At 43.4% G+C, this 26,487-nt stretch overlaps 1 protein-coding gene across 5 annotated transcripts in view; it reads left to right on the top strand.

Moving 5' to 3' along the window:
• The window catches only part of LRRFIP2 (LRR binding FLII interacting protein 2), a 195,256-nt gene that overhangs the window by 150,073 nt on the left and 18,696 nt on the right, over window positions 1-26,487 (top strand). For 3 of the 5 annotated variants that reach the window (XM_077269333.1, XM_077269332.1, XM_077269331.1), the window contains 7 exons: window positions 12,099-12,269; window positions 13,655-13,747; window positions 13,920-14,012; window positions 16,967-17,068; window positions 17,930-18,062; window positions 19,821-19,870; window positions 19,952-20,069. In XM_077269333.1, the coding sequence (XP_077125448.1) occupies window positions 12,099-12,269; window positions 13,655-13,747; window positions 13,920-14,012; window positions 16,967-17,068; window positions 17,930-18,062; window positions 19,821-19,870; window positions 19,952-20,069 (760 nt within the window). The remainder of the gene's footprint in view (window positions 1-12,098; window positions 12,270-13,654; window positions 13,748-13,919; window positions 14,013-16,966; window positions 17,069-17,929; window positions 18,063-19,820; window positions 19,871-19,951; window positions 20,070-26,487) is intronic. The other 2 variants (XM_077269335.1, XM_077269334.1) reach the window with 1 other exon arrangement.

Here is a 26,487-nt window from a genome sequence, read left to right as displayed (position 1 = left end):
GGTAGATCAGTTATTTATATTGAAACGACAATGACCACACATATTTTCTGATAACTTTAATGTTGGAAGACTTGCCATACATATTAGATCAGATCACAATCCGCCAGGCATTGATCCACAGCTATTTCTCATCATTACACCATAAATAGTCATGTTTGAATAAACATCCATGCCTCTTTTAGTAAGGAGATTAGACAATGGATCAGACGTGTTGTTAGTTTAATCCTTACTAGGTACCGTATTAAGTTACTACAAAAACATCATCAGTGTAGGATGAGAAATATTTATGACATGGCACAATAATGTAAGGTTATTTTTTACTGAAATGCAAATATAATTAGTTATGTATCAAAAGTTCAAAATTCCGCTCCATTCTGCCCACTCACTTTTGGTTTGTGAGTATAAGGCCTTATAGCACTCTTGGAGGCAGGTGACTGTATTTTACCTCCCCATACAGTAGAGTTATCTGCTCATCTACCGGTCCTAATTAGAATCTATCTTGTTTTTGCTGCATGGACTTGAAGAAACTTTCAAAAAAAAATGTAAACTTAAAATATCTTTTGGTTTTAATTTATTAGCGTGGTAATGCCTCGTGTTTGTTTTATCTCTCCTAGTTGAGATGTTCTGCTTATTGTGGGCAACTAAAAACAGAGAAATCCAGATAGCGCTATTCAAGATTCTCCTTACCTTGTTGACACTTCTGATTTAGCATTAGTCATAAACTAGTCAAAACATCCCACAAATTAACTTAAAAGTGTGCACAGTTGTAGATGTACATTTTTATTTGTACCTTAAAATGATGACTAAAAAGAGAAAACCCACCAAAATCCATGAGGGAAACCTCTGTGACCATTTTCTAAGTCAACAGCAATAGTACTTTCAGATTGTAAAAATTGTCCTGTAATAGGGAGAAAATTTCCACTTGTTTATCATTGTTTTCAAAAAGCATAGTAATGATGAAAGAACATTAGATTTGCTACCTGAGACCGTTATAAGCAACCTACCCTGTTACTGTATCTTTTTATGCTTATCTGCTTGGAGGAGGCGTGCCTTAATTGACTCCTTGGACGTGATTTACAATCTTTTTGTTAATGTTTTCCATTAGTTAATAACATTACACTAAAGGTACCTTCACACTCAGCAACTTTACAACGAGAACGACAACGATCCGTGACGTTGCAGCGTCCTGGATAGCGATCTCGTTGAGTTTGACACGCAGCAGCGATCTGGATCCCGCTGTGATATCGCTGGTCGGAGCTTAAAGTCCAGAACTTTATTTGGTCGTCAGGTCGGCGTGTATCGTCATGTTTGACAGCAAAAGCAACGATGTCAGCAATGTTTTACATGGAGCTAACAACCAGCGAGAACGATAAGTGCGTCACCGTTACGTCACTGGATCGCTCCTGCATCGTTGTGGAGCTGCTGTGTTTGACGTCTCTACAGCGACCTAAACAGCGACGCTGCAGCGATCGGCTCGTTGTCTATATCGCTGCAGCGTCGCTGAGTGTGACGGTACCTTAAAGGGAGGGTGCCGTGATTTTAGTTTTTGTATTAATAATTATTGATTATACAATCAATTATTTTTAATACAAAAGTAAATGTACCTCTTTCATACTTTTTTATTTATTCACTTTTACATTCACCACTGGAGGCCGCCATTTTCATTAGTGTGGGTGTAAGTGTCTGGGCACGACACTTGCACACCTCACTTACGGCAGCCATGTACATAGGAGCCAACGGTCGGGCTCCGACCGCATCTCCTGCCTCTCAGCTGTGACTTGGCCACGCCCACTGAGCTGCACGTCACAGCTGTGAGAGGAGATCGCGGCCATTTTGTTTATTTCCCTCTGCCATCGCACACACAGCTCAGTGCGTGCAATGGCAGAAGCTGCTGCTGAGGGTCCAGGGTAAGTATCTGCAGCGAGGAGCTGTGAGTGCAGCCTGTACTTAGTATTACATTACAGGCTGCAATCACTGCCGACCTGTTCAGAGCAGAGCAGGGAGATCGTCACACTGCTCTGCCCTGAACATGACTCGGCACTTCCTGGTAGAGGAAAGAAGGTAAGTACAGCGTTTTTATTTTCTTATGCATCTACCACTGCTACCAGCCCCTATATACCACCTAGCACTGCCTGCCTCTGTATACCACTGCCTGCCTCTGTATACCACTGCCTGCCTCTGTATACCACTGCTACCAGCCCCTATATACCACCTAGCACTGCCTGCCTGCCTCTGTATACCACTGCCTGCCTGCCTCTGTATACCACTGCTACCTGCCTGCCTGCCTCTGTATACCACTGCCTGCCTCTGTATACCACTGCCTGCCTCTGTATACCACTGCCTGCCTGCCTCTGTATACCACTGCCTGCCTGCCTCTGTATACCACTGCTACCTGCCTGCCTGCCTCTGTATACCACTGCCTGCCTCTGTATACCACTGCCTGCCTCTGTATACCACTGCCCGCCTCTGTATACCAGTCTGCCTGCCTCTGTATACCACTGCTACCTGCCTGCCTGCCTCTGTATACCACTGCTACCAGCCCCTATATACCACCTAGCACTGCCTGCCTGCCTCTGTATACCACTGCCTGCCTGCCTCTGTATACCACTGCTACCTGCCTGCCTGCCTCTGTATACCACTGCCTGCCTCTGTATACCACTGCCTGCCTCTGTATACCACTGCCTGCCTGCCTCTGTATACCACTGCCTGCCTGCCTCTGTATACCACTGCTACCTGCCTGCCTCTGTATACCACTGCCTGCCTCTGTATACCACTGCCTGCCTCTGTATACCACTGCCTGCCTGCCTCTGTATACCACTGCCTGCCTGCCTCTGTATACCACTGCCTGCCTGCCTCTGTATACCACTGTCTGCCTGCCTCTGTATACCACTGCCTGCCTGCCTCTGTATACCACTGCCTGCCTGCCTCTGTATCCCACTATCTGCCTCTATATACCACTGCTACCTGCCTCTATATACACCTACCACTGCTACCTCTGTCCTGGGTAGCTAATCCTGTCCCGTGTACTGTGTCCTCAGCAGTCAGTATCACACAGGACAGGATTAGATACACGGCTCAGCAGTCGGTATCACATAGGACAGGATTAGATACACGGCTCAGCAGTCGGTATCACACAGGACAGGATTAGATACATGGCTCAGCAGTCGGTATCACACAGGACAGGATTAGATAAAACGGCTCAGCAGTCGGTATCACAGGACAGGATTAGATACACGGCTCAGTAGTCGGTATCACAGGACAGGATTAGATACACGGCTCAGCAGTCGGTATCACACAGGACAGGATTAGATACACGGCTCAGCTGTCGGTATCACACAGGCCAGGATTAGATACACGGCTCAGCTGTCGGTATCACACAGGCCAGGATTAGATACACGGCTCAGCAGTCAGTATCTAATCCTCTCCTATGCACTCCTCTCCCCCCCGCGTGTCTTTCCTCAATGTGGTTTATTATTTTTGTTGTGGGAGATGAGGGAGTCGAGGATTATGCGTTCGGTATGGTTTAAAAAAGATTAATAAAGGACTTTATTCTGGCCGAGTCTTTATTTACAATACAACTATAGGATTAGTAATGGATGGGTGCCTTATGGACGCCTCTCCATTACTAAGCCGTGGGCTTGATGTCACCGGACAATATGGAGGTGACATTAACCCCACAAATATGAACCCCACTTGCTACCGCTACAGGGTAAGTGGAAATTGCCAGGCAAAGCGCCAGAAAAGGCGCATGTAAAAGGCTGCTGAGAGCTGATGTTTTTAGCCTGGGGGGGGGACAGTATCCATGGCCCCTTTCTAGGCTATTAATGTCAGCCCGCAGCTGTCTGCATAATATTTGATGGTTATTAATTATAAGGGGGCCCCACTTCTTTTTTTGGGGGGTGTCCCCCATTTTAATAGCCAGTAAAGGCTATAAGTATACAGTTGTGAGTGTGAGCACACCCTCCCACCCACAGACCAGTACACTGCTGTCCTGAAATACTGTGCTCCTGTCACCCTGCTCCTTCCACCATACGTGTCTCACCTCCCTAGAGCAGCACAATACTATATGGATCACGTATAATGCCGATATATATATATCACATATACTCCCATAAAGACCACACATTATGCCGGGATATTATAATATATATATAATATCACACATTATGCCGCCAAGTATTGTGTGATCTATGTGACGGTATTATATGTGATCTATATGGCAATATTATGTTTGCTCAGTGTTGTGGAATGATGTAAAAACTATATGACGGTGGTATATGAGAACTATATTGTGGGATTATGTGTGATCTATGTGGAAGTACTAGGTGAGAATTATATGGCGGTATTATTTGTGATCTATATGGTATGTGAGAACTGTATGACAGTATTGTGTGATCTATTTGATAGTATTGTGTGTGATGTATATGGCGGTATTATGTGTGATCTATATGGTGGCATTATGTGAGAACACTATGGCAGTATTATCTTCAGAAAGTGGACCCATTCTATGGTGGTCCTGGCTGAGCACCTGCACGTGGGTCTGGGGTAATAGAGGGGGCAGCATGACCTTCAGTTAGGTGCAGTCAGGGCTAGTGAGGCAGCTGAAGAGAGGGGTCTCATTTTTATCGTTACTATATGGCTACATTTCCTTCCCAGCGTCACCCCGGACTGCGCCTGTCTCCTCACTTTCACACATCGCCAGGACAGGATGGAGAAGACAGGATCTGAGGAGGGGAATGGGGTCTGCATGCAAAGTCTGGATCAGAACAGGCCATCAATCCGCAGAAATGTTTCCTGGATTTCTGTGGAGCAGACGGTCCATCCATGTGTATAAAAGACAGCGCTCTATGTACAATCCCTGGCTGCTCTGCGCACTGAACAGGGTGCCCCCCATAGACCAGCACACTGCTCTCCTGAAATACTCTGTGCTGCTGTCACCCTGCTCCATCCACCACATATCTCCCAGAATCCTTGCTGCCTGCCATCCTCGGTGACTGTCTACTTGTCAGTACAAGGCTGCCGTCACACATTCAGTATTTGGTCAGTATTTTACCTCAGTATTTGTAAGCAAAAACCAGGAGTGGGTGATAAATGCAGAAGTGGAGCATATGTTTCTATTATACTTTTCCTCTAATAGTTCCACTCCTGGTTTTGGCTTACAAATACTGATGTAAAATACTGCTAGTGTGACGGCAGCCTAAGGGTACCGTCACACAGTGCAATTTTGATCGCTACGACGGCACGATCCGTGACGTCGCAGCGATCGTATGATTATCGCTCCAGCGTCGTAGACTGCGGTCACACGTTGCAATCACGGCGCTGGAGCGATGCCGAAGTCCCCGGGTAACCAGGGTAAACATCGGGTAACTAAGCGCAGGGCCGCGCTTAGTAACCCGATGTTTACCGTGGTTACCAGCGTAAAAGTAAAAAAAAACAAACCGTACATGCTCACCATCTGATGTCCGTCCGGTCCCTTGCCGTCCGCTTCCTGCTCTGACAGATCCGGCCGTACAGTGAGAGCAGAGTGCAGCAGTGACGTCACCGCTGTGATCTGCTCTCACTTTCCGGCCGGCAGACAGTCAGAGCGGGAAGCGGACGGCAAGGGACCGGACGGACATCAGATGGTGAGCATGTACGGTTTGGTTTTTTTTACTTTTACGCTGGTAACCACGGTAAACATCGGGTTACTAAGCGCGGCCCTGCGCTTAGTTACCCGATGTTTACCCTGGTTACCAGCGAACGCATCGCTGGATCGCTGTCACACACAACGATCCAGCGATGTCAGCGGGTGATCAAGCGACGAAAGAAAGTTCCAAACGATCTGCTACGACGTACGATTCTCAGCAGGATCCCTGATCGCTGCTGCGTGTCAGACACTGCGATATCGTAACGATATCGCTAGAACGTCACGAATCGTACCGTCGTAGCGATCAAAATTGCACTGTGTGACGGTACCCTTACTCTGCAGTCACCAACAAAATGGCTGCTCACTGGGTTCCTGAATATCATCCTCTTATCCCTTAGCAAACACCCAGAAGGGAAGGAGAGGAGACATCACACACATCAGCAGACTCCGCCCATAATTACTGTAGTGCAGTAATGTGAGCTAGTTGTACACTAGGTTTTTCTGAAATTTCAGCAGCTGCTCCCCCTAGTGTTTAAAAGTGGAAATTCCAAAACTTTTCAAATTATTTTTCATATTTTACTAAATTATAAACAAATGAAAATATTTTTTAAGAAAATTTAAACATTAATTCTTTACATTTTTACAATTGCTGTAAAAAAATTTTTTTTTTATGGCACCTTCCCTTTAAGTCTACTGTACACCTTTAATTTCTTCATTAATTTTCAGCCCCTCTTAAGCACAGTTTTCAGTCTGTCCCAAGATATATGTTTTTCTCGTGTCCCTACTAGTAATGTAGGCTGGATGTGAGATCTGTTGAATTTGTAACATTTTTACAAGCATTTGGATAGGTAAAGAACTCATAGTCCGCTTCAGCAAAATAGTAAAATTTTTTTTTTTTTTTAATAAAGAAAATTGATAAAAATTTGTATCTATCCATTTCAACAATTAAAAAAAAAAAAAATCTGTGGGAAGGTGTCTTTAAACGGAGCTAAATAATACAATAGTGACTAGGAGATGTTACTAAGTAGCGCTCAATAATAAATTTGCACTAGTGGTGGCTACTAGTGATGAACGAACGTACTTGGAGAACGTCCTATCCAGTCATGCTCGGGTGTTATCTGAGCATCTGGGAGTTGATCATATATTTTGTTCCAGTCTCTGCAGCTGCATGATTTGCGGCTGTTAGACAGCCTGAACATATGTGGGGATTCCTTAACAAGTCATGCAGCCGTAGGGACTCGAACATATGCATAATGAACAATGATTGGATACATAATAGTGAATATACTTACAGTACAGGGTGTTCTTAATAATTATCATTATTCACAATATGATTTTTATGCATATCTAAAAAATCATAGATACTACAGCTAGCATTGTGGATGGGATCTTATACATTTTTAATAAATTAAATAAAGGTTATTTTTTTTTAACATTGTTAGTCCACCACAGTCAATGATTATATAATTAATTAGAGCAAACTTTTGAAAGAATTAAGTATAAAATCATCAATCAGCGATTATCCTTTAGCATAAAAGAATCTTCTTAAATAAAAAAAATCACATTTGAACTTTCAGAACTGTAAGACTATGTACGTACGTTGAGTATTTGCTTGCAGAGATTTGTGCAAGGTTTCTGCATCTGGCAGCAAAAATGGGCTTTTTGCTGCAATTTTGGGTGCGTTTTTGCCTCTGTTTTGTATGCATTTTTGTATGCATTTTTTGCATGCGTTTTTGTACAGCAATGAAGGCTTTTTTAGCTAAATAAAGATATTAAAAAAAGTTTTGTGATGTAATTTCTTGGTTCAACACCACCTTTTTCATTCTGATGCAGTAGCATTAGGGTAATGAGTTAAGGGCTTGATGTCAGCAGCTGTCATTGACACCAAGCCCAAGGCTTAGTAATGAAAAGGTGTCAGCCAGACACCCTCATTACTAAGTCGGTAAGTAAACACAAACACACATTGTCCTATGTAGGAGAGTTAACAGAATGAACCTACATAGGCTGTAACCAAACAGCCACTCTTAATTTAAAGAAGGAAAAAAATTGCGTTGGCTCCTGCGTAATTTTCATAACCAGCAGACTGAAAGCCGACAGCAGAGGGCTGATGTTAATATTCTGGGAATAAACCAATAGTCACTGATGTGACTGCTCTCAAAGACAGCCGGCGATACACTGACAGGAGGTAATCGCTCCTGCAGTGTATAGCATTGAGCTGACGTGAAAGAGTTCATCAGTTGATCAGCTCCGGTGATCTTCCTTACAACACTACTGCTGAGTCAGAAAGTTCTCACGCAGCGGTGGTGCCGTAAGTGAGAGGAGCAGTGCTGATTAGCTGATGAACACCAGTGAACTCTCTCACGGCAGCTGAGTGATACACTGCGGGAGCGATTACCTCCTGTCATTGTATCTCCGGCAGCTGGGTTAGAGCAGTCACATCTCCCAAAGTGACTGTTCTACAAGTAAGGTCGCCGTGTGACACTCTGGACTACGTGGACTACATCAGACAGGTGAGTATATGGTGGTTTTTTGTTTTTTTTTTCATGGAGACATGGGCATCGGAGATAGGGTGTTAAGTGTGAGCACAGTCGCCGGCTGATGAGAGACTGTCTCCCATCAGCAGCTCCTGCCAGTTGATGAGAGACTATGTCTCCCATCAGCAGCTCCTGCCATCACTGTTGTCTGTGACAGCAGACGTAGGCTGATGGGATGAGTAGTCTCATCAGCCCACACCTGCTGACCTGCGGTAAGCTTTTTACCGCTGGTCACAGCTGCGGGGTCACACTGACAGCATGATCCTGCCACGCTCTGACCGATGGTCTTACCGGCGGTAACGTTACCACTGATAAGAACCACCGTGCCGGTGTTTCCCAAGCTGTCACACAGAATGGTAGTGTGAAAACACAATAGGAAGCTGGTAAAAACGCAAACAAAAACTCAGCAAATCCGCTAGCATTTTTATAGCTGTGCTTTTGCTGCGAATTTGACTGACTTGGTTGAAGTCAATGTATGGAAAACGCTATAAATCCACTGCAAATTTACTGTTCATGTGCACAACACTTCAGGAGTGTCATGGAATTAGCTTGCATAAAGATTCCATAGCGTTTTTGGCCCATTTCTGCTCGTTAAAAAACGCCACAAAAACATATTAAAAAACACACCGTGTGCACACATCCTTATAGTGTTGCTTAGAGTATAATCAATGGTCACATTTTTACAAAGGGCATTTTCAGTAGCAGAAAAAAATTGCATGTCAGTAACACAGTTGTTTTTTTAACTACACGTGTTTGTTAATATTTTTTTGGTGTTGTGTTTCTTTCTCTAACAGTTGGTGTGTCACTTTTAATGTGTCTTATGATGTGTGCATTCTTACTTTTATTTGTAGAGCTTTTACTTTAGAAGGTTTAAGATTGATCGATCAAAGGGGTTGTTACAGTTCAGATATTTATGGCATACCCACACTATATGCCATAATTGTTGACATGTGCGGCTCGCAACACTAAGGCATGAATTTCTACAATGGGTTCTCGTCCGGATTTGAAGGATGGTGGCACATCCATGGTGCTGTCCATTCACTTGTAAAGGTAAGTTCACACAGGGCATTTTTGCTGCGTTTTTTTTCTGAAGCAAAACCTGATCATCTTGGCAGGAAAGAAGCTGGGCCAAAAACGTAGGTTTAGGTGCGTTTTTTGGTACGTTTTTTTTTCTCTTTGTGCGTGCCAATAAATTTCAGTGCACACAGAGAAAAAAAAACAACTTCCTGTAGATAGATAGAATGAATAGATAGAATGAATAGATAGAATGAATAGATAGAATGAATAGATAGATAGAATGAATAGATAGAAAGAATGAATAGATAGAATGAATAGATAGATAGAATGAATAGATAGAAAGAATGAATAGATAGAAAGAATGAATAGATAGAAAGAATGAATAGATAGAAAGAATGAATAGATAGAATGAATAGATAGATTGATAGAATAGATAGATTGATAGAATTTATAGATTGATAGAATAGATAGATTGATAGAATAGATAGATTGATAGATTAGATAGATTGATAGATTAGATAGATTGATAGATTAGATAGATCGATAGAATAGATAGAATGAATAGATACATTACCTGCGGTATCCTCTTCCCCAGCATTTTCCCACGGTGCAGAGGTTACCTCAGGTCAGGCTGTGAGGGAGCGCAGGCTCGGTGACGTCACTGCTCGTTACTGAGCCTGCGCCCGCTCCATCTCATTCATTCCCCAGTCGCTTACAGCCGGGAAAGGTCGCATTAGCAGCACTCCTGGTTGTACGCTTTATCTCCCCCAGATACTGCATGAGACACTTGTTATATTGGACTACGATGGATCAGGGAGTATACTTTTGCTTTTTTATTTTATTTTTATTACAGAACAACGATGGCTTCCCTTGGAATGGCAGAACAATAAAAAGATTGCAAAACTGTGGCGTGTTTTTTTCATTAAAATACTTTTTTCTGCATGTGTGTTTAACCCTTTTACTGCTATAGGGTAAGTAATGGATAGGTGTCTTATTGACACCTCTCCATTACTAAGCCGGCTTAATGTCAACTTACAATAGTATGGTGACATTAACCCCTCATTACCCCACTTGCCACCGCTACAGGGCCAGTGGGAAGAGCTGGGCAAAGTGCCAGAGTTGGCGCATCTAATAGATGCGCCTTTTCTGGGCAGCTGCGGGCTGCTATTTTTAGGTTGGGGGGCCTATGTCAATGGCACTTTACCAGCCTGAGAATACCAACCCCCAGCTGTGAGCTTTAGCAAGGCTGGTAGTCAAAAATGGGGGGGGGGGGGACCCATGCCGTTTTTTTTTTATTATTTATTTAAATAATTTGCTTAAAAAAGTGTGAGGACCCCTCTATTCTTGATAACTAGCCTTGCTGAAGCTGACAGCTGGGGATTGCAGCCCCCAGCTGTGAGTTTTGTCTGGCTGGTTATCAAAATTAGGGGGGAACCCACGCCGGTTTTATTTTTATTTATAGCGCAGGTGCGGCAGGTGAAAACTCTGGTGTAGGTGTCAGATGATGGGAGCAGTAGTCCCATCAGCTGACACCAGTGATCGGAGGTGATGTTTATACCTCCGATCAGAGCTGAGCTTTCCCGCAGTCTTCTGACCGTGGGAGCCACGGCTCTGACTGGCGGGGATTATTTTGCCGACGATCAGAAGCGGTGTTTGCCGCTCTGTCATGCATAGAACAGTGTGTCAAACACTGTAGTGTCTGGCACCGCATTCAAGTAAATGGGGTTCGGGTCCGCTCTGCTGGATGACAGGCTGCATGGACGCATGATGCAGCCTGCCATCTAAATGTAGCAGAGCCAAGTGTGACGTCACATCCGGCTGTTCTTGACTTTTCTGCAGCAAATACGCTGCAAGAAAAGTCAACCTTGCCTATTTGCAGCGTTTTTTTACCATCCATTCAAGTCAATGGGTGAACAATGCTGAAAAAACGCTGAAAGTAGTAACATGCCCCATGTAAAAAAAACTCTGCAAAGCACAAAATACTGATTACACAAAAAACCAATGTGTGTGCATGAGATTTCTGAAATCTCATAGGCTTTGCTGGTACAGTAAAAAGCAGCTGAAATTTAGCATTAAAAAAATCGGCAAAAACGCCCTGTGTGAACTTACCCTAAGAGAGTTACAAATATTGCCAAGTGTACTTGCTCATGTATGCCATAATTGTCTGGGATGGGATTATCCCTTTAAGAGGAACCTGTCCCATTGTACCTGCTGTCCGATCTGAGGAGAAAGTGAGCAGAATGATATATAGGTTTGTGGGGAAAAAATGTAGTATCTTGTATTTTATTCATTGACATCCTTGTTAGTTGCATATGAGTCCAGTGGGTGGTCGGTCCTACTCGGGGATTCAATGTTGTGTCTGCATCCAGTCATATAGGGAAGACCGTCACTCACTGAGTAGGACCGCCCACTGGACTCGTATGCATACAATACCAGGGATGTCAAGGAATAAAATACAAGTTACACAGAAACCTTTCCCACAACAATGTATATCAATCTGACTTCTCCCTCTCTGCTCTCTGGCCTATATCATATGGTATAGCATAATTCTAGCATTTTCAACATGACAGATTCCCTTTAAAGTCTTATCACAGTAACAGTGTAAATGCAGTGATTGGTACTACTGAAAACCTTCTTTACATGGATGCGAAAAAGGTGCTGTGCGCTGCACTAACCCCCACATATGATTATACCCATAACTAAAATGATAACGTCAATGTAACGTCTAATATTAACAGGTGTCCTTGCACAAAAATAGTGTTAGTTCTCAGCTATTTCTAATAACAATTGCATGCCTCTTTGTTTAACTCTGTGTATGCCAGTACACCCCGTTTCTCTACGGTTACTGTACAGAAAGGATTATGGCAGTCATCTTAACACTGAGCTTCATATTTCACCGTTAATAATGTTCATTTGTGCAGGATTCTTTAGCAGAAGTGGAGGAGAAATATAAGAAAGCTATGGTATCAAACGCTCAGCTTGATAATGAAAAAAGCAACCTTGTCTATCAAGTGGATACGCTGAAAGACGTCATTGAAGAAATGGAGGAGCAGATGGCAGAGTATCATAGAGAAAATGAAGACAAGTCAAGGGTAACTTTGTGTATATGTGTGTATATAACTTTATAATATATTTCACTGTATGACTATATGGTCCATAGAATGTACTCTGAAAAAAACAGCTGGGCATTCCCTTGGCTAGTTCTTGATTGCTTCAGGGGCAGCATTCCCAATTCTTTTTAAGGAGTGAAAAAACTAGTACTTTAAATAAATAAATAATTTCCAAAATTGTGTTTTAAATAATGATAGTGCCTGTTAAGTAATCTGAAAAACTCACAACATATACATCAGATGGAGTGTAGTGACATTTCCCATTGTTTAGTCATGCAGTGTAATCTGTTCCCCATTCAGAACCATAATATTAAAAATCTAAATTAAAGAGGCATTCCCATCAAAGTTTTTATCCTCTTAATATATTTAAATCATCATATTATACAGCACTGTGTACTTACCGTTGCTCATTTTGCCTTTCTACCCAGTTATTTCTTTTCTTTTCTCTGCTGTACGTAGAAAAAGGAAGTCTCTTTTCCCTGCATAAATCATTCCCCTCTTCCACTCCTAACCCTGCTCATCTGCTCCTCCCCTCTGCCAGGAACTTTTGCACTGTTGGGAAAAGAGACTTCCTGTTTCTACATAGAGCTTAGGATCTAAGGGGTAAGGTTTCTCCTTGTGGAGAGTGGCACGCCAGTATGAGGAGACTTAAACACCTTGCATGCTTCTCTGGGAAATTAAATATTCAAATTGTCTCTTCAGAGAGGAAGAGGACTAGAACTCTAGTGCCACCTATTGGAAGTAGACTTAGGATAAAAGCCAAATAAGAATCTCAGTTTGCAGACATGGTTTTTTGGGGTATTGCCCCTCATCCTTAAAAAGTATGAGATTCTGATTTGGCTTTTATCCTAAGTCCTATTGTAAGGGTCAAAAATGACTGTTAGGATTGCTACTTCCAATAGGTGGCACTAGAGTTCAAGTCCTCTGCCTCTCTGAAGAGACAATTTGCATACATAGAGCTTTGAAAGATTCAGCTAGTCTGTATTTAATCATGTGATGTCATAGACTTAATGGAAAAGAGAAGAATTAGCTGGGTAGAAAGGTTAAATGAGCAATTGTAAGTGCACAGTGCCATTATAATACGACAGTAATATATTAAGAGGATAAAAACTTTGATGGGTCCTCCATTTAATAAACCAATGTGGTATGTATTTTACTTTATATCTTTTATGCAATACACCATTTCTTACAGCACAGGAAAAATAAAGGTATTCTGACCCGCCCGAGACCAAGGATCGGATTAAATGGGGCAGTATGGATATGTTTACTTGGGGAGGGGAGGAGGGGGTAACATTTGTCAGCGTACATGCAAAACTTAAAACAACAAAACACTGTATTGTTATGTGACTTGTATTTGTACCTTCTAGGATTTAGAAAGACAGAAACACGCCTGCAGCATTCTCCAGCACAAGTTGGATGAACTGAAAGAAGGTATTCGCCAAAGAGATGAACTTATCGAGGTATGGGTGACATCGGCTGTGCACTTGTACTTTCTTATAATGGACGTGTCTCCTTCTAACCTAAGTCTTGCTATTGCTATAATTCGCCTTTGTCTCTAGATCTCTTGTTTGTATTTGTATTTCTCTTCTCCATTTGTTCCTTTCTCTTTTTCTCCTTTCAATCAAACTATAGGAAAACCAGCGTCAGCAGCAGAAAGTAGACTCTCTAACCAGAGAGGTGTATGATCTGCAGGAAACAGTTAACTGGAAAGATAAAAAGATTGCGGTAGGAAAAGCATCCAGCTGTAGTAAATAGGAAGGCAATGCATGACGTGTCAGGAGCAGACCAACACTGGCATGCCAAGATAAAAAACATCAACACGTTATACTAGTTATGTGTTCCTTATAGTGTTCCTGTCATTTCAGTGTTTGTCCAACATTCTGCACTGTGTGAGTTATAGAATTTATTTTTAATCTCTCTATATATAATACTCCACTTCTTGTCTTAAGGCCATACAGTTAAATGACATCCTGGCTGAAACAGCTAGGGGAGATCAGGAGCTTATAGAACACAAATTATATTATACAGTTCAGTAGGACAGTGCGATACTTTTGTCTCTCCGTGGATGTGACTCATTTCTAGCTGCTTATCTAACAAAAATAATTTAAAAAGCTCTAAACACTTTTTATATTAAATATTTATATATTATAAATATATTCCTAATCAGATCAGAGGTTTTTTTTGCTATTTAGATTTTTAAAATTGCCATTCATTATATATTGAGAAAATGCATTAACAGCATTTCCAAATATATAGCCATTGCTTTAATCACTCCTTTTATAAGTGGAAATGACTCAGCAAACTGGACCACAGCTGCAGAAAACATGCTTCTTGTCGCACAATGTAGCAAAACCATTAACATTGCTAAACGTGCAGCGTAGCCCTCATTTGTGAGACATCGTACACTACTACAATTGATGCCAGGGAAAAAGACGATAGTTGTCGGTAAAATGGTTTTTTGGGAAAGTAGGACAATGAGAGAGTTGGACTTGGACATAAGGGAATGCTCACCTTACATCATCTGCTAAAAACTATTTTTTTGTAATTTGCCTTTCGCTACTTGCATCATCATTTTAAGTTTATGTTCTGCACATTTTTCATTCATATTTAATCAGCCCCTGGGCAAGTCGTCCCTTTCCATATTCATGTTTTTGTAAGTCTGAATATACCACCTGTGCCCTTGGCGTAGTGTCAGTAATTTCACCGAGGTACACACCAAGCAATCTAAGGCTACGTTCACATTAGCGTTAAGCTAATGTGCGTCGGGTTTGCGTCGGCGACGCAGCGGCGACGCATGCGTCATGCGCCCCCTATACTTAACATGGGGGACGCATGCGTTTTTTTTTGTTGCGTTGTGCCACACATGCGTCTTTTTTGCCGCAAGCGTCGGACCAAAAAAACGCAGCAAGTTGCATTTTTCTTGCGTCCGATTTTCGGCAAAAAACGACGCATGCGTCGCAAAACGCAGCGTTTTTGCGTGCGTTTTGCCGCGTTTTGGCGTGCGTTGTGCGTTGCGTCGCCGACGCAGCGGCGCACAACGCTAGTGTGAACTTAGCCTAACCTAGTTGGTTCATGGTGACATTTCGCTTAAGATGATACGTGTCTCATAAAATGTAACGACCACTGATTTCGTTTGTGAATTGGCCTGTCCCCAGCATGCCGTAAATGCACGTCCGTATCGTTACCGTGTGTGCTGTGATCCAGTGTAAACTTAACTAATAATCTATGTTTTGCAGTGACTGTGGCACATCGTGCATGTCAGATTTGCAAGTCTTGTGGGATTGTCTTACAGTATTGATGGTTAGACCTCATTGAATTTATATCTGTTTGTCAGGCTGCTGTTCAGGAACAGTTCTAGGAATGAAGGGACTGCTCCATTCACTCAGGTTTATAGGAAATGTTGGTTTCTTATGAACCTTGCATTACAAGGAGTTTTTCCTATCATAATTTAGGGCAATATTTACATGCAGGTTTGGTTTAATATTATGTTTCCAAAACTTAGAGACATGCTGATCTCTTGCTTGCTTTAGGATACTAATGGTTGGCATAACTAGTGTGGGTTCATTTGTTATTCTCTGCATCTTGTGTGGGAGTCCATACATAACTGATAGCAATTTATGAAAGGTTGTTCTTCACCTTCGCACTTTCAACTGAAGATGTTGACACTTAGGCCTTGTTCAGATTTCAATTTTTCTCTCATACAAGAAACACAGACCGATTATTTTGATCAGTGTCATTAGTTTTCTCCACATTCTCCTATCTGACAGTCCGTGAAAATCAGATTGCACTTGGATGTCATCTGATTGCGGTACAATTTTTTCACTGACCCATTGACTTGCATTACCTATTGTGATCCGACCATCAGCTCTGTCTTGCAAAAAAATCATGGATGTGTGAATGGCCCCATAGACTATCACCGGTATGCGTGCTATCCTTGAAAAATCGTGGACAGCACTTGAAAGCAAGAATTGGCCTTCTGAATGAGGCCTTATAGTTCTATAGTCATGATGTGCTTGTTTCCACGAACAGCTATACAACCACATCAGTAGATCCGCTGGATACATTACACGGTCCATAGATTTCTATGTGGGACCACGCAGATGTATATGAAAAAAACATAAGAAAAAATGCAGGCAGCACTCCATAGCTTAAAGGTGAAAAAAGTGTGGTTTTATTTCAAACCCACATGATGTGGCAACATTTTGGCTCAATGAGCCTTTTTCAAGCCTTGAAAAAAGGCTCATTTGAGCCGCAACGTTATCACAGCATGTGGGTTTGAAATAAAACCACATTTTTTTCACCTTTAAGGCATGGAGTGCTGCCTGCATTTTTTCTTATGTCTGGATTGAGGCAAGTCTTGGATATTTTGTCTGGGAGGCGTGCACCACCTGTTGGTAAAGTGCCGTTCCAATTTTCTGTGTTTATGAAAAAAACAGCAATAATACCGCTGCAGTGGTGAAAATCTTAGGTCGGGGACCACATTTTGTGCAGAGATAGCATTTTAAACAATGAAATGATGATGGATATCGGGGTAGATTTCTGGCTCATCCTTAGTGCGGTGTCTGTGTGTGTGTGTGCATGTTTCCCTAGTCTGTCCACGTGTATTTCACTCTATTTCTCTTTTCTTCCTGCTGCGCTTCTTACCTTTCCTGTTTTGCTGGTTATTTGCCTGCATACAGGCACTAGAGAGACAAAAAGAGTACTTTGACTGCATTAGAAATGAGCGGGATGAGCTCAGAGATGAGCTGGCTGATGTGAAAGGACAAATCAAGATAGGAGAGGTACAGTATGTCAGCCATTCCATATTTCTGTTTGACAATAGCAGTGACTTGCAGTTTTATATACCTCTTTTACTACAAGAATATTGTTGTATGTCATTGTTTTGGCCTTAGATGAATGCGACCTAACCTTAAATTCACACAATTAAATTCCCCCGCTAAAACTGCAAACTCAGCAGGTTCTCGCCCTGATGGGGTCCAGTGCCTGCTCCTCAGCACCACACGGATACCAGTGTTTTGGGTGCAGTGTCAATGTCATATCAACAAGCCCATCACTGAGCTTAGCGGCTAGTACCGTAATCCTCAACTGCTGAGTTCAGTGCGCGAGCAGCCGAGCTCAGCGATTGTCTACAGCGGTGATTCGTAGTGCTGATATGATGTCACCACTGCCGCCATATATATTAATTAGATGCAAATCACGGCAGATTCCCAGGGGTCCTCCTAAATATAAACACCTTCATTCATCCCAATAATAGAGCTCTGCATGTTGAAATTAAATGTAGCATAGAAGGGATAAGGTGTTGTACGTCATGTCAGGGTTGAACGGCTCCTGGGTATTATACAGAATGTTTAGGCCTTCATCAGTCTGGTGTCAACCAGAGGACTTCATATTAAACAGGTCTCTGTCTCAAGACACAATTGACTTTGAGCCAGAGGGATTTACAGTATTACTCTGTACAATACCTTATTAATCTGATTGACAAAAAATAAAAATGGAAACTTCTTTAAAATACTTAGTGATACATTTACAGGCTACATGCTGAAACCTCTGTCCAATATATAGTTGTACTCCAATTATGTGTCAGGATTTTTCTTTTGTCTGACTACTTCAACCATGCATTTTTGTTAAATTTTTCTTTTCAGAAACATGGTATGGTGATTATTCCAGATGGTACTCCTAATGGTGACATCAACCATGAGCCAGTGGTTGGGCAAATAACTGTTGTATCCCAAGAAGCCGCACAAGTTCTGGAATCAGCTGGAGAAGGCCCTCTTGGTAAATGGAAACTATAATGGTTAATCATTGTATAAAGATTAAGGGAGTGTGCAGCTGATTGTGACACTGTGGGATGTAGGAGTATGACATATCTGTTTCTTAATATGCAAACCAGGTTTTCCATTATTTGGAGCAAATACGATTTTTTTAATTACATATTTTGCTTCATTATTTAAAGCATCTCTTCACTTTTAAAGAAGACCTATAAGATAATATTGCATTCACCACAATATAGCAGTTCTGAGGCACCAAGTCTTGCCATTCTGCATTGTCCAATATCTCTTTTATGCTTCTTGAAAATGCATGTGATCCCTGCAAAAAATCAGCAGCTGCCGCACTTCTGAATCCCCCCAGATGTCAATTACGTTTGAAGGAGGGGACCCCGCACGGAGAGCCGGTGCTAACATCGCTGTGACGGACTGTAGCTGTTATTATGTTACTTCTACGAAATGTAGTGATGGAGAAGAGTTGTCTGAGTAGTGGACGACCCCTTTAATTTGAAATGCACTTTATTCTTCTAGGAAGCCATTTACTATCTGCTGACAAATGCACTGCTAAAAGCTTTGTTGAGATATATTGTGATCAAGCTGTCATCTGCACTAATCTAGATGGCACTGCAGATTTTAATACCTTTATATTCTTATATTCATTTTTTTTACTTGCACATGTAATCTTTCAAATTGATAAACAGGAAATGTGTGTTCATCACAGTACATGCATACATTCATTCATGTGAAGAATATCCTAATAGGGCGGGATGGGGTGGGGGTATGTTGGGGCAATGTAAAAAAGGAAATAAATAAAAGGCAGTTCTGCAGGTTTTTGGGTTTGTTCTTTACAGTTTAGTTTTATGGCATTCACAGCATAGTATAACTAACATGTAATTTATACTGTAGGTCAGCACAGTTAAGCCAATACAAAATGTGTGTGTGTATATATATGTATATATATATATATATATATATATATATATATATATATATATATATATATATATATATATATATATATATATATATATATATATATATATATACACATAATTACATTTGCACAATCAAGATGTTTTTAAAGATATATATATTATTTTTTTTTCTATGCTTCCTGAAAGCCGCAGTTTTTAAATGAGCCTTCTCGGACAATTATTGGTTCCCAAAACTGCTGGCAGAATAAATCAGAGCCTAATTGTACGATTGTTGGAGTCGGCCTAGCCTCACCTCCGGCTATGGTTCCTGGCCAGATTTTGTAAAGTACCGTATATTTTTTCTGAAATAAAAATGTACATGGCTGCAGTTATGCGAATGGAGCTGTGAGATCCTGTCTTATTTATCAGTATCATTTAGTGGTAAATACAAGTTTTTGATCCCCTTTTAGTCACTCTGCGGTGGGGCTGATGAGGTGACAGATGGAGCACCCTCTGTCTGTTTAACCACTTAAATGCCTCTATTGACATCAGATTAAACTGCCAGGATTGTAGATGGATTTGATCCTGGCGCGGTTGCAGCCTGAGAAGAGTTTTATGACTGCCCTCCTCCTGGCTCTCAGCAGTGTACAAGAGACATCAACGTGACAAAGATGTACGTCATGGAGCAAGAACTAGCCTTCGACCATGACATACAGATATCCCCGCAGGTCGGGAATGGGTTAATGATAGGGCTGTGCTTCAAACTCCTTTATAAATAAATTAATTTACCTAGAGCTTTGCATCATTTTATTGTGCAGTATAAGACTTTAGTAATGGAAATGGCTTTATTTCAGATGTAAGGCTACGGAAACTGGCAGAGGAGAAGGATGAGCTTGTATCACAGGTAAATATGGCACTCCCTTTATGTAGGAATCATTTCTGATTAAGATAAGTAAGAAGTGAGCTGACCCCTGTTATTTTACAGATAAGGAAGCTAAAGCTGCAGCTTGATGAAGAGCGCCATAAGAATGTTAAAAATGACACCTTGACGGACTCAACAGGACTGGAAAATGGTTCTGATTTACAACTAATAGAAATGCAGAGTAAGTGTTTCTGTAGAATGCACATACAATATATTTTCTATGTATTGGGCTCTGTGCACACATTCGGTATACCTCAGGAGCGGTTCCTGACATGTGCCTATGACAGAAGATTTCAGCGGATAGTTTAAAGAGAAAATGCAGTACCTTTACTTGGTTTTGTGGTTTTTTTGGCTGTGACCCACTGTATAGGGAAGCGCTGTCTCTGCTTTCCTGTGCAGTATTTCAGTGCGTTAGATAAAGCTTACTGCCTATGCATGCTACCTGAACAGCCAAAAAGAACGGTCTCTTACTGGGTGATGCACTGCTGGGAACAATGATCTTTCTCCTTCGCCACATTGGGGGATACAGGACCGTGGGTGTATGCTGCTGCCACTAGGAGGCTGACACTAAGTAAATGCAAATAAGGGTCCTCCTCTGCAGTATACACCACCCACTGGCTCCGGATAGAACCAGTTCATGCTTAGTGTCCGTAGGAGGCACACTGGGGTGTGCTATTCAGACCATACTTTTTTATTTTATATGTTTTATTTTTATATTTTTTAAACCTTTTTTGCACAAGAGAAAGACTGAGGCGACGGACCCTTTCAAGGGGCCTATCTCCCCCAAAGAGGCGAGCACGGCGAGTGTCGCCTCCCCGTATCCTCTCCTGCGATGTGGGATGCCAGGCCTGAGCTATTTTAGGGGTGACGGTTCCCTTCAGGGCGCCGATCTCCCCGCAACAGCAACAGACAGGAACTCGGAGTGTCGCCTCCATGTACTCCCTTATGAGTCAGGCCACAGCCAGACAACCTGCCCTGTGAAATCCTAGGGGAGCAAACCCTTATGATGCACAGAGGCCCTCTCCCCATGGCGTCTGTGCTGCTCTCACTGCACCACCACTGATGGAACAGCGGTGCTGCAGGGATCTGGACGGTCCCTCTCCTCCTCCCTCTCATAAGGGTTGGTGGATTGAGGGTTCCTGCACCGTCCCTATTGCAGCCCTGACCTGCCTGCAGAGTAGCAGCTCTGCCCATCGCTCCCTCCAGGAGAAGATCCGGAACCCTCAGATCATTCGCTTTTAGTCTTCCATCCGGGGGGGGTGAATAGGGCTCCTGAGCAGTCACTGGCCCGGTTGTCATTTCCGGCTGGACACTGCTAATTTGGTCCCTGACTTCTGCCCTTGCTAGGCCGCAAGCCGGTAATCCCGCCCCCTTCTGCGCGTCACCACGGCAGTCCCACCCACCTGTCTGGTGCTTCTAGCACGCTGCGAAAAGCGCCTCTCCTGTTCTCGGCGCCATATTTTGCCAACCAGCAGGCTCAGCACAGCAAGCTCCCTCTACCCTTGAGGTCCGGCGCTGCACGCTTGAGGACAGAACTCTCGGGGTCACAGGTCCTGGGTAAGTGCTCTGCCACACTTCTCTCAGGCTTCCCTCCCATTTTTCCTCTAGTGCTCTGCTATTTTTCAGCTGCACAATTAGCTTCCTGTAGTATTTTGGGGGTTAACAGGGATACAGCATGTGTCATCCTAAACCTCTAAAAAGACTACTAAAACACAGTGTTTTTCGCTTCATGTACCTCTTGTCAGGATGCGTTACCAAGGGGGCATACTGCTCCGCTCTGTCAGGCTTGCGATCCCAAATGCGCCCAGGAGCCCCCCCACCGCGACCGAACCCACGGTGACCATTCCCTCTGAGTGGGCCTTGTCACTTTTGCAGTCTATGGCTTCTTTGACTAAGGTCATCGAGTCCCTCCAGGATCCTTCCAGGACCGCGACCGCTAATCCATCTCTCTTAGAGAATTCCCTTACATCAGGGGAACCATCGGCCTGCAGGGGCCGTCCTCAGTTAAGGCACAGACAGGCATTGAGGAAGCTGGTATATAGCTCGTCCCCCAGGCCCTCTGGCACTTCGGCGTCCGTTAGCTCTGTTTCTCGCTCTCCCTCCCCAGGATGGTACAGCGAACGTGACTCTGAATCTGAGTCGGATGGGTCCCTTAACCTAGAGACCCCAGGTTTTCAGGCTACTGTGGATAGTCTCATTGAGGCCATCAACCAGTCACTGCAGGTCGGCGAAGAGCCTATTTAGTCAGACAAGGATACTGCAATGTCTTTTAAAAGGACTAAACATCCTCATAGGGTGTTTGCCAATCACTCTAAGTTCCAGGACATTATCCAGCAACATAGGGAGCACCCAGACAAATGCTTTGCAGGTCAAAGATTGTTGGAGACCTGATATCCTTTCTCTCCTGACCTCCCCAAACAATGAACGGAATCTCCTCCAGTGGATTCCCCTGTATCGTGTTTATCATCTAAGACTCTGCTGTCCCTACCAGATGGATCTTCCATTAAAGATCCCACAGATTGTCTGATTGACAGCCTCGCTCTTTCTGTTTTTGAAGCACTCTTTCCCTCCTTTGCAGCGACCTGGGTAGCCAAAGCCGTGGCTTACTGGGCAGATTCCCTGCATAAAGCCATACAGAAGAGTGATCTTCCTCACAGGGACAAGAGTCCTCACGCAAACTCATCCACTCGTCGAATGGCTGCCCCAAGCAGTCCAGATCTAGGGGATCCAGACCCTTCAGATCCTCAACTAAATGATTCACAACCTTGCCCGGATGACACCATCAGAGTAGGCGGCCGCCTACTCCTCTTTCGCCATGTCTGGCTCGCAGTTGTTCATGACGAGTGGGTCAGAGATCTGGTGTCCTTCGGGCACAAAAAAGCATAGCTACTTACCGATAATGGTATTTTTCAGAGCCCATGACAGCACTACCAGAGAGAGGGGATCCACCCTTCAGGGACAGGAAACCTATAGGATAAAAGGGAGGTACCTCTCCCCTGCATCAGTTTGGTTTACAGAGCGTCGGAGGTCCTCCAGGTTAGTGACAACAAGAAAAATATGCACTTTTAATATATTACTTATCAGGTATACACCGTGCCTATATTAGAAAAACATACTTCATTTAAATAAAAGTGCTCACCGCACACGTGATGAGGGGGGAATAAGCAGGTGCTGTCATGGGCTCTGAGAAATACCGTTATCGGTAAGTAACTATGCTTTTTCTCAGTCGCCCATGACAGCACTACCAGAGAGAATTGCAGAGATTATTGCTTAGGGAGGGTCCACAGCCTGCAGAACCCTTCTTCCGAAGGTTAAGTCAGATGAAGAGGCTAGGTCTAAACGGTAGTGTCTAAAAAAGGTTGAAGGTGATGACCAGGTGGCCGCCTTACAGATTTGGTCTATTGATACCTCCGACCTTTCGGCCCAGGAGGTCGCCATAGCTCTTGTAGAGTGCACTTTAAGCCCCTCGGGAACTGTGTTTCCTGTGGACGAGTACGCCAAGGCTATCGCATCTGTTATCCAGCGTGCTATAGTGCCCTTGGAAGCTTTGAGTCCTTTCCTGGGTCCCTGGAAACAGACAAAGAGAGACCCTTCCTTCCTATGCCGCTGGGTAGATTCTTAGTATTGAGCTAGACACCTCCTCACATCTAGTGTGTGGAATTTTTCCTCTTTCTTATTTTTTGGATTTGGGCAGAAGGAAAGAAGGATTATCTCCTGGGACCTATGAAATTTGGACGCAACCTTGGGTAGATAGGCAGGGTCTGTTCTCAGGATAACCCTATCATCCAGGATTTGTGTAAAGGGAGGTTTTGCAGATAGGGCCTGGAGATCACTTATTCTACGGGCAGATGATAAGGCTGTTAGAAGGGTCGTTTTAAGTGATAAAGTTTTAAGGGATAATGAATCTATAGGCTCAAACGGGGGTTCTGTTAGAGCTGACAAGACTAGGTTTAAGTCCCAAGTTGGTAGTCTATTGAGGTTTATGGGTTTTGATCTTATAGCAGCTTTGATAAACCGTGTCACCCATGGATTAGCAGCTATGTTTTCACTGTATAATGCCCCCAAGGCCGCTATTTGCACTTTCAGGGTGCTTACTGAGAGGCCCAGGTCTAAACCTTTTTGTAGAAATTCTAGCACCTTAGGAATTTGGACCCCATCTTGTAATTTCATCCCAGAGGTGGACAGAAACTTTTTCCAGGTTTTGCCGTATATTTTGGTGGTTACCGTTTTCCTACTTTTTAATAGTGTGGAAACTAATTTATCCGAAAAACCCCTTCCTTTTTAGTAGCGACCTCTCAAATTCCACGCTGTCAAGTGGAGATTCTCTGACTGAGGGTGGAGCACCGGTCCCTGTGAAAGGAGGTCCGGAAGATCCGGAAGGACCCAGGGATCGGTGACCGATAGCATCCCCAGCCAGGAAAACCAGGTCCTTTTGGGCCAAAAGGGGGCTATTAGGCTGATTCTCGCCCTGTCCTGTCTGATTTTCCGCAGAACTGCCGGAATAAGTATAGGAGGGGGAAAAGCTTATGCGAGACCCTGAGTCCAGGGAATCGTGAATGCATCCAGTGCCCGAGGGCCCCCCCTTGGGTCTAGAGAACAAAATTCTTTTACCTTCCTGTTTTTTACATCGGCGAAAAGATCGATTACAGGGACCCCCCAAAGCTTTGTAATCTGATTGAAAACGCTTTGATTCAGAATCCATTCCCCCTGCCTTAAATGGGTACGGCTTAAGAAGTCTGCTTTCTGATTTTCTACTCCTCTTATGTGTAGTGAGGAACGGGATAGGTAGTTGTTCTCCGCTAAACTGAATATTTCGGAAGCGGCCTTCATAAGGGTGTGAGATCTGGTCCCCCCCCCCTGGTGATTCAGATAGGCGACCACTACCTGATTGTCCGAAAACACCCTGACATGATGCCCCTGTAGGTTGTGAAGGAAAGATAATAGAGTGCGGCCCACCGCCCAGAGTTCTTTTTGGTTTGAGGAAGCTTTGTATTCCTGACCACTCCAGATTCCCTGAGTGACATTGTTGCCCAGGTGAGCTCCCCACCCCGTGGAACTGGCATCTGTGGTAACTATTTGATGTACATCTATTACCCAAGGGACCCCTTTTGATAGGTTGTTGGGATCCAACCACCAAACTAGGGAATGAATAGTGGTTGAATTTAGAGTGATGTGGTCTTCTAGACGTCCCCTTAGTGTATTCTGATTCCTCAGAATGTCCCACTGGAGGTTTCTCGTGTGCAGTTGTGCCCATTGGACTGCCGGGAGGCAGGCAGAAAGGGACCCCAGCAAAGACATTGCCCTTCTTAGGGTCATACGAGGGTTTGAGCGAGCTTTTGAGACAAGGTTTAGTATTTTTTGTTTTTTCTGGTCTGGGAGGCGACATTCCTGTGTTATTGAGTCCAAGGTTAGGCCCAAAAACTCTTGAACTCTGGTCGGTTCTAGTTTTGATTTCTGAAGATTGATCAGCCAACCTAACTCTGTCAGAGTTTCTATCACTCTGTCGCATTGTTGACGACCGTGTTGGGCTGAATTGCTTACAATCAGAAAGTCATCCAAGTATGGAATTATCAAAATGTCTTTTTCTCTTAGGTGGGCCATCATTTCCGCAATCAATTTGGTAAATATGCGGGGTGCCACTGATATGCCAAAGGGAAGAGCTCTGTATTGATATTCCCTTACTTCCCCTCCCATGACTACTGCTAGTCTGAGGTATTTCTGGGAGTTCTTGTGGATGGGGACGTGATAATACGCGTCACTGAGATCCAACACTATCATGAAACAGTCCGGAAACAGGTTTTTTATTGTTGATTTTATTGACTCCATTTTGAACCTTTGGTTCTTTACATAGCTGTTCAGCTTCCTCAAGTTTATTATCGTGCAGAAGGTTCCGTATGGTTTTGGAACCAGGAACAATGGGGAATAAAAACCTGTTCCTTTTTCCTCTGTGGGAACTTCCTGGATGACGGCTTTGTTTATGAGCTTCATAATTTCCTGTTCTAACGCCTGTTGTTGTTGTGGAGAGGATTTTAGCGGGGTGACCACATAATTTTGGGGAGGAAGAGAAGTAAAGTCTATTCGAAGTCCCGATTTTATCAATTTCAATATCCAGACACTGGTTGAACTTTTTTCCCAGGCCGGGAGGAATTGAGATAACTTCCCTCCCACCCGGGGGGGATGTCACTTAGTGGTCTTTTTATCTCTTGGGGAATTACCGAAAAGGAATCCCTATCGCTCCTTTTCCCATCATCCCATCTGTTCTGCTCCCTTGGCGGCCGCCTCCGGAAAAATTTTCTATTCCGAAAGGCCCGTTTAGCAAATGGTGCGGCTAGGATGGGGGAACCCTTTTTTCTTGTCTCCTGCTTTTTGTAAAATATCATCCAGGGTCTCCCCAAACAAAAATTTTCCTTCACAAGGGATTGAGCAAAGTTTCTGTTTGGTTTGTAGGTCGCCTGGCCAGCTCTTTAACCATAAGGTTCTACGGGCTGCATTTGATAGGGCTGCTGATTTAGAAGTGAGTTTAACGGAGTCAGCTGATGAGTCTGCGAGAAAGGCTGCCGCCCTTCTAATCATGGGAATAGATTCTATTAGTTTATTTC

The sequence above is a fragment of the Ranitomeya variabilis genome, chromosome 6, assembly GCF_051348905.1.
Source record: "Ranitomeya variabilis isolate aRanVar5 chromosome 6, aRanVar5.hap1, whole genome shotgun sequence".
NCBI lineage: Eukaryota > Metazoa > Chordata > Amphibia > Anura > Dendrobatidae > Ranitomeya > Ranitomeya variabilis.
The sequence above is the reverse complement of the archived record's forward strand: the minus strand, read 5'-3'. Positions and strand labels throughout refer to the sequence as shown.